This window comes from Penicillium malachiteum (genome assembly GCF_028827825.1).
Source record: "Penicillium malachiteum strain IBT 17515 chromosome Unknown utg000003l:1.0-4950554.0:1.0-4952489.0, whole genome shotgun sequence".
Lineage (NCBI taxonomy): Eukaryota > Fungi > Ascomycota > Eurotiomycetes > Eurotiales > Aspergillaceae > Penicillium > Penicillium malachiteum.
The window spans coordinates 3,499,369-3,512,345 of record NW_026643096.1 but is presented as its reverse complement, the minus strand read 5'-3'; the positions used below and the strand labels follow the sequence as shown (position 1 = coordinate 3,512,345).

At 47.8% G+C, this 12,977-nt stretch overlaps 4 protein-coding genes across 4 annotated transcripts; 3 read left to right on the top strand and 1 right to left on the bottom strand.

Moving 5' to 3' along the window:
• Window positions 1–128: 128 nt before the first annotated feature.
• Window positions 129–2,139, top strand: N7483_007645 (FAD-dependent oxidoreductase; the record flags this gene model as incomplete). Its single annotated transcript, XM_057091082.1, has 3 exons — window positions 129–550; window positions 601–1,000; window positions 1,057–2,139. The coding sequence occupies 3 exons, from the start codon at window positions 129–131 to the stop codon at window positions 2,137–2,139; spliced, it is 1,905 nt and encodes a 634-aa protein (XP_056945823.1).
• Window positions 2,140–2,944: 805 nt separating this feature from the next.
• Window positions 2,945–5,205, top strand: N7483_007644 (uncharacterized protein; the record flags this gene model as incomplete). The annotated part of the gene is made up of 3 exons (XM_057091081.1): window positions 2,945–2,999; window positions 3,074–3,546; window positions 3,601–5,205. 3 exons carry the CDS (start codon window positions 2,945–2,947, stop codon window positions 5,203–5,205), a joined length of 2,133 nt encoding a protein of 710 aa, XP_056945822.1.
• Window positions 5,206–5,899: 694 nt separating this feature from the next.
• Window positions 5,900–6,703, top strand: N7483_007643 (uncharacterized protein; the record flags this gene model as incomplete). The annotated part of the gene is made up of 1 exon (XM_057091080.1): window positions 5,900–6,703. The coding sequence occupies one exon, from the start codon at window positions 5,900–5,902 to the stop codon at window positions 6,701–6,703; it is 804 nt and encodes a 267-aa protein (XP_056945821.1).
• A 4,388-nt stretch (window positions 6,704–11,091) lies between these two features.
• On the bottom strand, window positions 11,092–12,579 carry N7483_007642 (uncharacterized protein; the record flags this gene model as incomplete). Its single annotated transcript, XM_057091079.1, has 4 exons — window positions 11,092–11,431; window positions 11,491–12,097; window positions 12,158–12,450; window positions 12,503–12,579. The coding sequence occupies 4 exons, from the start codon at window positions 12,577–12,579 to the stop codon at window positions 11,092–11,094; spliced, it is 1,317 nt and encodes a 438-aa protein (XP_056945820.1).
• Between the last annotated feature and the right edge of the window lie 398 nt (window positions 12,580–12,977).

Genomic DNA, 12,977 nt, shown 5'->3' with positions numbered 1-12,977 from the left:
CCCAGATTTCTTGTCTGAGATTGACTCCTTTATCCTACAAAAAGGAGACCTGTTCGCTCTTTTCAGGAAATCCTTTCGTCGATCCAAGGAGAAACTGTGAATTCATTATACTTTTTTTTCCACCAAGGATGGCTCCTCACTCTTTAATAGCGGGCCTGTTTGGTGCCCTTCTCTTGGCTGGTTCATCCCAGGCCTCTATTCTGGGTCAACGGGTTTCTGATGTTTCCGATGCGGGTGTGCCTCTGTTCAAGAGCGAGACATTCCAATTGACAGAGAAGTCGCTTCGCTCTTTGAAGTCAAGCCAGAAAGAGCTATTTGGATTCCAGAGTGACAGCACCAGCGCAAACGCTGACGCCAGTGGCAAGTGCAGACTCTTGCCAGGAGACAAGGCATGGCCTTCTGAATCCACCTGGTCTGAGTTGGATAGCGCCTTGGGTGGTGCACTCATTAAGACTGTGCCCCTGGCTGCATCTTGTTATCCCTCATGGCCTGAGTATGACAGTGCCAAGTGCACAGATGTTGGTGATGACTGGGAAGTCTCCTACATGCAGTACGTTGAACCTTCGATCGAGAATTGGACAATTTATTAACATCTATTAGTGCTGCGGACCCCGCATCTATCATGTGGCCTCTATTCGAGGGTCGCAGCTGCTTGCCCACTAGCATGAACACTTCATCTACCTGTACCATCGGTGGATACAGTAGCTATGCTGTCAATGTGAGCACTGTGGCCCAGGTCCAACTTGCAGTGAACTTTGCTCGTAACTCCAACCTGCGATTGGTTGTCAAGAACACCGGACACGACTTCAATGGAAAGTCCACTGGTGCCGGTGCTCTCGGTGTCTGGACCCACAACCTGAAGGAGATCGAGTACATCGAGGAGTACAACGGCGCTACCTACCAGGGCGCAGCCGTCAAGCTGGGTGCTGGTATTCAGGCGTTCGAGATCTATGAGAAGGCTGAGGAGCTCGGCTTCACTGCTGTCGGTGGTGAGGGAAAGGTAAATTCAAATCATTCTAAAATTTTGACGTGCCATGCTGATACATTTGTATTCAGACTGTCGGCGTTGCTGGTGGTTATGTCCTGGGTGGAGGTCACTCCCCCATGTCCAGTATGTACGGTCTTGCCGCTGATCAGGTCCTTGCTCTGGAGGTCGTCCTTGCCGACGGTACCTTCACCACCGTAACTGAGGAGACCGACCCCGATCTCTTCTGGGCCATCCGTGGTGGTGGTGGTGGTACCTTCGGTGTCGTCACCTCCGTCATCTCTCGCGTCTACCCCAAGGTCGGCGTCACTGTGTCCACCTTCACCTTCACTACTGGCACAGACGTCTCGGCTGATACATTCTGGGATGGAGTCCGCGCATACTTCTCGCGCTTCGCCCGGTTCGCCGACGCCGGCACCTACGCCTACTTCTGGATTCTGAACCTTGGCGATGACTCTTACGAGTTCATGATGAACCCCTTCTTCGCTGTGAACCACACTGTCGCTGAATTCAACGCTCTCATTGAGCCCTGGGTCAGTGACCTCAAAGATCTCGGTATCACCGTTACCCCCAACTCTACCTACTACGACTCCTTCTACCCCGGCTGGGAAGCCGGATTCCCTCTTGAGGAGATTGGTCTCGTCACCATGATGACCGGAAGCCGACTGTTCCCTCGCGAGAACTTCGACGCCAAGCTCAACGAGACCGTCGAGGCAGTCCGTACCACTGTCGGCCTGGGTCACTCTCTCCTCGCCTTCAACATGAAGACCGAGCTTCAAGACGGATTCCCGGACAATGCGGCAAACCCGGCATTCCGCGAATCTCTCATGCACGCCATCACCTCGTCTACATGGGATAGTAACTCTACTACCGCGGAGATTAACTCCACCATGTACGACCTTACCTACAACGTCCTCGACACATGGCGTGCTACCTGCCCCGAGTCTGGCGCATACATGTCCGAGTCGGATATCCTGGAGCCCAACTTCCAGCAAGCGTTCTACGGAACCAACTACCCACGTCTGTTTAAGCTTAAGCAGCGTTATGACCCTGATGGTGTCTTCTATGCGCCTACTGGTGTTGGTAGTGAAAACTGGAATGTGGAAAGCCTTGATGGTCTTCCCGATCAGAATGGCCGTCTTTGCCGGGTTTAATTAATGGGGAGGATTTGAAGTGTATCTCTTTTCATTCTATTATCTATATTTCCTGATGTGACTTTTATTAATGTCCATCTAATTGTACATTATTATGTGCCAGCCACATTATCTATTGATGTTACATCATGATTGTTTCCTTCTACTAGTAATCCCCTCTATTAGTTCTATCGTGTTGATTGTAACGAAGCCCACAGATCTAGGAATCATTTTGCCTGCGATAAACTATTACTAGTAGATATAAAGCACTGGCACTCAGTTTCACTTCCATGGCCATTAAAATGACTGTAGATCAAGGAGAGAATTCAACCAGTTGGCAACATATGCAGACTCGGATCCTTTTACATCATGCAACACCCCTTACTAGTGCTTCACCACAGTAAACACAATACAAACAAACATCGAATACTGGTACAATTTCAATGCCAGTGACCCCACCTGGCATATCAAACCGTTTCAACAACTTGGAATCTATCACCCCGCTTAAGATCTTTCATATCCGGATAATTCATTGCAATCTGGTTGGTCCGACGATCATCGTCAAGTGTTAACTATCGCAGAAACGCAGAGCGTGGACCTGTCGGTCGCTTCCCCTCATCAAAGGTCGCAGCGCAAGGTCTCCTCAATCCCAATACAATGCGACATTATAATATACCCAGTCGCCATGTTACATGAGCTTGAATTTCTCCGCACATTTAATTTTAATTTCCCGTGCATAATATAAATACATATATCGCCGGATACTAGTCATGGACTCGGTTATGACTCCGACTAGTGCGGGGATTCGGAATCGGTTATCGCCAGTATGAGATTACGGGTTTTTCTTCAAGTTTGTTCTTTTGCCTCGAGTTGGCTCGGTGGTATGCTCCAATAGATATTCAATTGGGATTGGTCCAAGATTGGAATAATTCAATTGACTGCTTTTTGTGTTTAGTTCAGACTCGACTGGTCACTGTTCCTATTGTTCCGTTTACAGAGACCGGGGGCAGTTATGACCTCTCGTCTCTTACGGATATAATTGTTGATTCTCGTTATGTGAATGCAATTGATCATAATGGACAGACTTTGATCCCACCGACGTTGCAGGAATTCGCGGAGACTTTCCAGGAGGATCTGAAGTCGGTCTTGGGACTCGATGTACAGGTCACAAAGGGGTCCACGCGGAAGGCGAACTCGATTTTCCTAACACTGGGAAATCAAACAGCGTTTGTAGATGCTGCGGGAAAGTGGACTTCGGAGGCATATGAGTTGAAGGTGGATGGTAGTGGAGCTGTTGTTACCGGGGCTAGTCCCCTTGGTGCATGGTGGGCGACTCGGTCTATCATTCAGATTGCGACGACTAGTGACTCGGCTCTTCCTAAGGGATCGGCTGTGGATGCACCAGGATGGGGTACGCGGGGTGTTATGGTAAGTCGGCTTTGGTGTGTTATCTCTGGTATCATGCGTTAATTCTTTGATTAGCTTGATGCCGGACGCCATTTCTATCCGGAGGACTTCCTGATTGAGATGTGCTCTTACCTCTCATTCTTCAAACAAAATACCTTCCATCTTCATCTTAGCGATAATCTTTACAACAATGTCGATATCTACTCAAGAGAAGAGTCACTCAGTCTGTATGCTGCCTTCCGTCTTTGGTCAGACGATGAGGCTGTCGCAGGACTGAACCGACGTGCGAATGAATCGTATACGCGCACTCAATTCGACAACATCCAGACAAAATGCGCTCAGCGTGGAGTGACCATCATTCCCGAAATTGAAGCACCGGGTCATGCCCTTGTCATTGTACAATGGAAACCTGAGCTTGGTCTTTCCGATCTGAGCATGCTCAACATTAGCCACCCAGATACCATCCCAACAATGAAGACCATCTGGGGTACATTCTTGCCCTGGTTCCAGAGCAAGGTTGTTCACATTGGTGCAGACGAGTACGAAAGTGGTCTTGTGGCCGATTACACGAGTTTCGTCAACGAGATGAACACATTTATTACCGAGGAAACAGCCGGCACCAAGTCGATGCGTATCTGGGGTACATTCACTCCGGAAGAAGGCGCCAATGTTTCCACGTCGGTCTCAATTCAGCATTGGGAAGTTTTTGAAGACCTGCCGTACTACGATTACATCGAGAATGGATACCATGTCCTCAACTCGGATGACTACGTATACCTTGTTGGAGGGTGGAGTGGCTCATACCCCCAAGTCCTGACCGAGACTAAGATCTTTGATGGTCCATATGATCACGCCTACTCACCCATTATATTTGACGCCACCAACAAAACAGACAACCCTTCTCGGAACAACTCTCTGGTTCTGGGTGAGGCTGCCGCGCTTTGGAATGATTATGGACCCAACGCAACTACCGTGTTGTCGGCATATTATTCTTGGCGAGATGCTCTCCCGGCTCTTGCAGATAAGCAATGGGGTGGAGACATTACCGCGGATGAATACGATTCTGTCTTTGATGACCTACATGCCGCAGTCCCGGATCAGAACCTCGATCGCGCGATCGAGAGTAAATCCGATACCATCTTGCACTATACCTTTGAATCTAATTCAAAGACTGTGACTGATAGGTCTGGCAACGGATATGATGGCACAGTTCACGGGTGCAAGATCGCAGGTAACAGTCTCCACCTGGCCGACGGGTGCTATGTCGAGACACCTCTAGGCAGCAAGGGAAGGGACTACACCCTCTCGTTTCGTGTTAAGCCCACATCCCACATCCCCGGTACGCTTTTTGCGGGGCCAGACTCTACTTTCGTCAATGGCAATGGCACTATTACGAACACAACGCTGATCAGTGGCAATAATCCCTACTCGCTAAACTATACTCTTCCTCTCAACACATGGACGGATGTGAGTTTAATCGCGCAAGGCAACCAAACTTTCCTGCAGGTTTCCGAGGGATCTTCGTCTAAGACGATGGAATTCCTCACGCGCATCGGGGTGAACGGGGACTCTCTTGTGTGGGCGCCTATTGCAGTGGAGGCGCCACTAACGCGGATTGGCGAGGGATTTACTGGGTTGATGCAGGATATCGTGTTGAAGGGAAGTGCACCAGAGAGTTGAGACAGAGTATTCATATTCGGCTCATTCTCATGCATCACGAAACTATGATCGGCTATTCTTCCTCTTATTCGTTTATCTTTCCTTTTCTATACTATTCTATACTATAACATAACAACGCCCACTCGGGTATTATTACCTCTTCATCCCTCTTCTCTCCCGCTGCTCATGTGCACCTATGCCAAGACCTATCTAAAACGCTCGCTTAAGCAACTCCGTCACAAAGATGTACTAGATAGCCAAGAATTTCCTGTAGCCAAGACTGAGGTTATATCCTTTCTACCCTCGTGGGTCACGGTCCCCGCATTCCGTGTCGATATAGCCGTTACGCCATCAGGCCGAGATCACCACAATCCGGACCCCCGCCGGACCCTGGACCCTGAATCTGCATCAGAAGAGTCTCACGAGGTAAAAGCCGTCCATAGATTCATCAGGAATAATAATTCAAAATAGAAGAATATTTTCGTATATTCATATACGATGCTTAGTCATTCACTGCTTCTCCGCATTCGTCCTTATCACCGCAGCCCCTAACCAATCAGAGAACATGACGCGCCACATGCCACAGTTGCTGGTGATCAGCGAACTAGAAACCACCGACGGGGGTTTAGCCCGGATGCATCACCTTAATTACCTTCTCTTCCCCCAATTTCTCTTTTCTTCATGTCATGAATTCAATTCTCAGGGGGACATCACCATGAAGTCCGTTGCCAGTTTGGTCTTGTTCTCCTCGTTAGGTCTGGCCCTGCCTATCTATGAAAGTACCTTAATAAAGGGTACGAGGACGATAGAGGGTCTGGACCCTCTCCAAAATGATGTCACTCAGACAAGGACAGAGCACTTGATCCTAAGTCAAGGGCAGACATCATGGCAAGATATGGAACCAAGTCCAGCATCAAGATCAGAATACCCAGGACCGAGTTTCCAGGATTACGACCAAGATCGACAGGAACAGGAACTCGCCTTCATTCGATCCAATGAGAAGGAGTTTAATCTCCCAGCCAGAATCTCGAAATCATTTCCCACTTCTACAAAACAAGCTGAGCGAGGACCACTGGAACTGTCGAAATCCACACAACCGAAAACTTCCTCGTACGGCGTCTTCCTGGGGAAATGGTTACCATTCAAGAAACCTTACTCGGAAAAACACTGCCATCGCACTCACTATGATCCCAATACCATGTCCGATTCAAACCCTTCACAACCGGATTCTCATACCCTCGCATATCTCAAACCCCTGGATGTTTTAGACGTGATGGAAAGTTATGGTCCCGAATGCGTGGGTCTAGCCATCTTCGTCCTTGTTCCAATCGCATACTTTGTTCTTGAACTGTTAGAACTTGCGATCAAGTACTTTATTCGTGAGAGGTTTCCAGAGCGAGGGCGGGATCGAGTTCGTCTGCTTGGTCCGGAGAGACAGTTAAGGGCCTTGGATGATCTTCAGAGAGAGAAGACCGTTGGCGATGAAAGATGGTGGTATGTGCGGCAGCCGAGGGGATGAAGTTGGGACTTTCTTTTTATTTTCTTTTCGTTCCTTTTCTTGATACGTGATACCCATTTAAATGTTCAACAGCAATTCCCTATGTTCAAGTCCTCTGATTTCTTAATTGTTGCACACTCAACTGTACGGCTCTTAACTTGGAAGCCAACTAAATACAGAAAGTACTATTGTACTATTCCAAGTTCCACTTCTGATCATCACATGGACTTCCTAAAATAACAGCCTGATTTCCGGAGCTTGGAATTGGAGACCTGAATAAAAAGTGTGGCCAGCGAGACAACAGATAAGTTGAACATCATGCTGGTTAGACGACCACGCAGCAAGAATAGTTCGTGGTGTCTATTCCTTCCGCAAGCAACCGTCGGCCAACTCGCTAGCCGTTAGCGATCCGTCACAGTTGCCAGTGGCAGTGTCTCCTCCACCGTAATTGTTTCGTGGAAATACGACTCCGTTTACACAATTGCCAACGTGAGTAGAGCAGCCAGAGATTGCTTGAAAGCGTGGCAGGCGAAATAACGAAGGTATAACGGTCTGCTCGCTATATTTGGTAAAACAGTCGAGGACCTCAAGTGCCTTGTCCCTTTCATGTCTGTGATACCAATTTGGATCACATTCTTAGATCTAACATCGAATTCCACATTGATATTCACAGCTTGAGAAGCCAGTATCTCAGCATTGCCGGTCTTCATTTGTATCAGTTTATCCATGATCCTTGCGGGAACAGAGCATTGTTGATAACACGCCTTTTCAAACAGACTTCTCAACTCATTCATCTCGATTTCATCTAAATCGGTCCTCTTCTCCTGTGTAACCTGCGTATGTTTGTACAGCAGGACATATGTCGACAAACCCACTCTCTGTGCCCTTTCACGACACATCTCGTCCAGACGTAGGTATCTCTCTCGTGGTCCAGTGCATGTAGACGAGCCGTGACAGTGACTGGAATTTCCGGGCACAATTGTAGTCATTCGCTCTCGGGCAGTTTCATCAACTTAAAACTCGAAGTAGATTGGCGACCAAGCTATGAAGTGATCATGGCAACGAGACTTTGTGCCTTTCATATCTACGATGCCAATTTGAATCACCTTCCTAGATTCGATAGTGAAATTCCAGATCGATATTCACAGCATGGGAGGCCAGTATCTCAGCGATTCTAGACTCCATTTGTGTCAGATTGGCCATGGTTTTTGCGTTGGCGAATCAATATTCACAGGCCGGTTTTTCGAACAAGTTTCTCAGCTCATTCATTTATCGCGGTTTCGTCGAAACCGACAGGAGGTGGCTTTCAAGCTATGAATTGTTGGTAGCAACACACTTGCCCATCCATAAATGTCTTATACAAATCCTTTGACTGCATATCTCTGGATCGGTTGTTGCTTCCAAGAAACAAGATCTCGAAAACTCGTTAAACATGTGTCGCCTATGACAAAGTCTACGTTGGGTCTTCAACCAGATACTTTTTGACGAATTCTCACAATAGAATACTCCGGTCTCCGATGTCATCTCCGTGCTGTTTGGGTATCTCTCTGAGCTCATCAATAAGTCTTCGCGGACTCTGAGTGTGAAGTTCATTCCATCATCTACGCAGAGTCGCTGAATTTTAGGAATTAGCAGTGGCATCTCATCGAACTAGACAAGCAGGTAGGAATCAATGCTGGAATTTCCAAAGGTTTCAAAGCCAATTGAAGGGTATGTAGACGTATTTTATAGCGAGGACCGATCTCTGCGAGTCTCCTCGAGCGGCTCCCTTAGCGGCTCCATATCCCGAGGTCCGTGGTGAGTATATTTGTGTACGATGACATGTGCCACACCTAGGGGAATGAGAACTTAGTCAACATGTCCATCTGATAGGACTCCGGGGGAAATTTGGTCCCAAGTCCGGCAAGCTATGTACAGGATCCGCCAGTTGGAGAGAGCTGGACAGAGAAAACAGGGAACTTCGGGAAGGTCGGCAACTGGCGGGACTGTCCTCTCCAAATATCCATGGACCAATATGGCCAACCCAGTTCGGCTCATCAACGATAACAGCGCTAATGTAGTGAACGCATGGCAGCTATCGAGAAACTTCTAAAAAGCCTAATAGAGGCTCTATAGATAGACTGGGCCATGTATGCATTGATGACTAGGTAACCATATAATCCAACAAGCGAAATCTGGATAGCAGCCTCCAGGGCTGTTTGTTCTTTCTGGAAGGGCCATATACTGTGGTCAGCGTGGGATAAAGTCTGATATTCAGACCCAGCCTTGAAGAATGAGAAATGAAGGAGGTGTCCAAGATATAACCTTGAATATGGCAAGGTTAAATTTGCAATCTATCACAGTGATTGCTGTGGCTTGACTCGTCTCGCTCTCTGGGTCTCTATGACCATTCTCACTCTTCCCTGGTATCCAGGTTCTGGAAAAACGAGTCTACCAGGCTCATGACCGAGAGTAATTTCAGGCTCTTATTCCATGGCAGACTTTCGGCAATCCTTCCTTGTCTCCTCGACACAACTTGGTTGCAGGCTCAGCAAATGCAGGCCAAGTCTGACCTTAATCCATTCTTCACTTCATCGATAGAGATCGGGATTCTGTAGGGGTCCGAGTGAGAGGTCGTACCTCATATCTACTTGAAAGTCCTCAATCGCTTTGCTTAGAGTAAGTTGTTGGCCATTCTGAGTGTCCCTAGCATCGTTTTTGGGTATTCTTACCAATAAATCAGGGATTTCAAGTTTTGGCCTCACCCTCCAGAAGGATCTCAGGTCTATGAGACTTGAAAGGCGATTTGGATTGCGTAAGGGTCAAGTTTACTTCAAGTTCGCCATTTTTTCCCTCCCCATGCGACGAGCTGTGATTGGACTACCAAAACATCCGAGGTGTCATCTTCAGCGACCGCCGATGCTATCGACCCATTTTGGGATTTAGGCTTATATAGCAGGGCTTGCACTGAGCTTCAAGCTGTTGTAGTGTGGGGTTACCTAATAAGGTCTCTTCCCAAATTTTGTATATCCCATAGCTGCATGATGAAGGCAACCTAAAAAAAAGGTACGCGGTTAGCACGAGACTATCTGTGGAGTCGTACTTACATACCGAAGTGCTTTTTTCTCTTGATGAGAGTCTCTGGGAACAGTTATGAGATCCGAGTCCAAGATACCTGGCTATTATTTCGAATTTGGTAATAGCCACTGCCAGTGCTTTAGTTGCCTGTGGCTCCGGTGGCGGATGCGTACCGTCTGCACTGTCGCGGTCAGTGCCGAGGTGAGCAAGATGAAGCCTGATTGTCTTGACTTAGGCATGATTCAGGATCCCAACGAATTCTCCGGCAACCTAGTAAAGTCCTGGGTATTGGTCCACTATTATGAAAGAGGCATCATACGCGAGGCTTTGTGGAACTCATCCTCACGCAATACTAGCGAGGATGTATCGCTGCTCAGCCGCAGAAGCTTTTCTCTTTCACGGACAACTTTCGTTCATTGACGTCGTTTCGTTGTCCAGCTACCATCATCCTTCAAAACCTGTCCATAGTATTCCCTCTCTTTGAGGAGTAATCTGAAAATTTTGGTGCTTGAGCTTTGAGCTCATGTCTTTCGCAGACGAGTAGAAGATCACTGAACTCCTCTGTAGTATGGCACCTCGAAGCTGTTAACTTTGGAGAGCTCGTTGATGAAATTTGATCAGGGTACGTTATGTACAAGGGAGTCCCCCTAGTCAAAGACTGACTGCTTCAAGTTCCTGTCATTTTGGATGTTCTGGCTAATCGGTAGCTGTAGCTACCTAGAGCAGCGTATAGTGCTGCTGTAAGATGTCTTGTACTGCTCTCTCAACATCTGAGCGATCAACTCGTTATTATTGTGAATCATATATTCCACACACCGTAGCAATATCTCTCGTGATTTTGAGCTACTGATTAGGATGTGTGAAGTATCTATCATTGTAGCATCGAAGAGTCAACGACATCGTGGAGGGGAAAGTCTGGGGAGATACTGCTAGTGCCAGCCGAGTGGAGGTGTGGTAGATCTAGATGTTGTACTTCTGGTTGATGAAATCCCCGGTCAAGGTTTACCAGCTCTTTTGATCATTCGGCAGGCTGGAAGAAGTGAAATGGATGAAGGTACCCCACTGGCACGCTAGAAAATGAATATATAGAGGTTCCAAATGGAAGTTTCCGATTTCCGGGTGTTGAAGGAGTCTAACTTGGAATTCCCTGACTTTATTATGAATAATGATATCAGAAGCGGTGAAGACTTTTACGAAAATTATATCCGAATGAAGGATATTATCACAAACGAAACATAGGAAATAATTAAAAACAATCTAATGGATCCATGAGGGTAGAGCCTCAGGCTGCGTTATAACAAGAAGTCAAATAACCTCCTTCTAAGCATCCAGCGGTATTATCATGTCAATGCTTAGGAATCCGCATCAACCTGAGTGCTAGCAGATTTCTTAAGACCATTCTGCATAGCATTGAGATGCTCCCACTTATACGTATCCTCACCCAGACTCCATGCCATAATGCCGCCCAGCTTCTTCGCATCAACGATCTGCTCGAACTTGCGAGCGATGAGGTCAGGGGTGTCCCAGCTCCAGAAGATATTGTAATCAGCATCCCAGTAGTATTGACCACCAAGATTCTCGTCAGTCTTGCCATCCTTCTGAGCACGGCGCCATGAGTCGGTGATAGAGATTCCCTTGCAATCACCGTAGTCGGAGAGACATCCTGCCTGGCAGAAGTCATCAGCAGTACCACTGCAATATATGTTAGTCTTATAGACGATAAAATTATGGATTTTGGTTAATAATCTTACCAGTTGCCGTAGGCGCTGCAGCATGATCCACTAGGACACTTGGTCTTCTCGTCAAATCCACACTTGCCGTTCTGGCTGGTAGTCAGGTTCGCAGGAGCAGGTGAAACAGCGCTAGCCTCGAAAGTAAGAGAGCCAGACTTTCCATTATCACTTCCATCGTCGTTCTCCAGCTTCACAACTGCACAGCCGATGGGGTGGGTATCACAGTCAGAGTTGGGGTCAGTGGTGAACCACTTCGCGTAGTAGGCAAATCCGAGGTTGATCTTATCAGCTTCGAGACCCATATCCAGGTACTCGTTGATCACGTCCAAAGAGTCTTGCACACCAGTATGGTGATTTGTCACATTATCACGGCGGTTCATCAGGTCATAGCTCATCACATTGACCATGTCGACGGATTCCCAGATCTTGGGCCCAGTCTCATTGGTGAAGGCAATCATATCCTGCTTACGGCCAGGGACCGCAATGGAGAGGACCTTGTCGTCACCGATAGCCTTGCGCACGGCTGCAAGGAACTCGGGATAGGTTTCTATCTCGGAAACCTTTGCTGAGTTAGGAACTTGCTTATAGTCCTGTCCGTTACCACCAGGGTATTCCCAGTCGATATCTGTGTGCGTTAGAATGACCATCTCGAAACTCAACTATTCCGGGCGGGTATTTCACTTACCAACACCATCAAATCCGTTGGCATCCAGCATGGCTGCCACATTCTTTGCGTAACGCTCCATGGTAGACGCGTCCTTTGCTGCAGCGGAGAAGCCAGCCTCGTCACCCCAGCCGCCAATGGCAATCATGAGCTTGGTGTCAGGACCGAAACGCTTACGAAAGCTGGAGGGAGATTCAAAGGGAGTAAAGGATGCTGGCGGGTCGGAGTTGAACAACTCTGATGGGGCAAATGCCATGATAGCATGGTCGATTCCTGTCGTTTTGTCTGTACTTGGCAGGTCTGTGACATGATATCTAGTGGTGATTTGTTAGGCCATCCCGAAGAGCGTTCCTGCGATGTACATACTCGTCAATATACATGGCAAACCGCGTCGCGGCAGCACTTTGGACGGCGAGAAGGCCCAGGGCAAGATTCTTCAACATGTTGAAACGAGTGTTAAGAGGCCAATGCAATAATTAGACAATATCAATACCGGAATGAAGGACAATGCCGCAAAGAATACCGCCTGTCAATGCGAGATAGCAGCTCCAACCTGCAGGGCAAAGGGGCAAAGAAGATAACAGGAAGCAAAGGTCGACTCGCGAGAGAAGCGCCGGAGTTTGTATATAGTCCTTTAGCATAGAGTTCGCGCAAATATGCCGAAGATGATCATCGCCAAAAGAGGGCGTGTTCGGCCGAGGAGTACAGCATTGGACCCCATCATCTGCCATCTAGAGCATGTATAACATCCCTGCGATTATGTGGGACCATATTCAACAACCTCATGGAGCGATCCTGGAGAAGGGCGCCACTGCCGAAGGAGTTGGAATGTCGGGCAAGG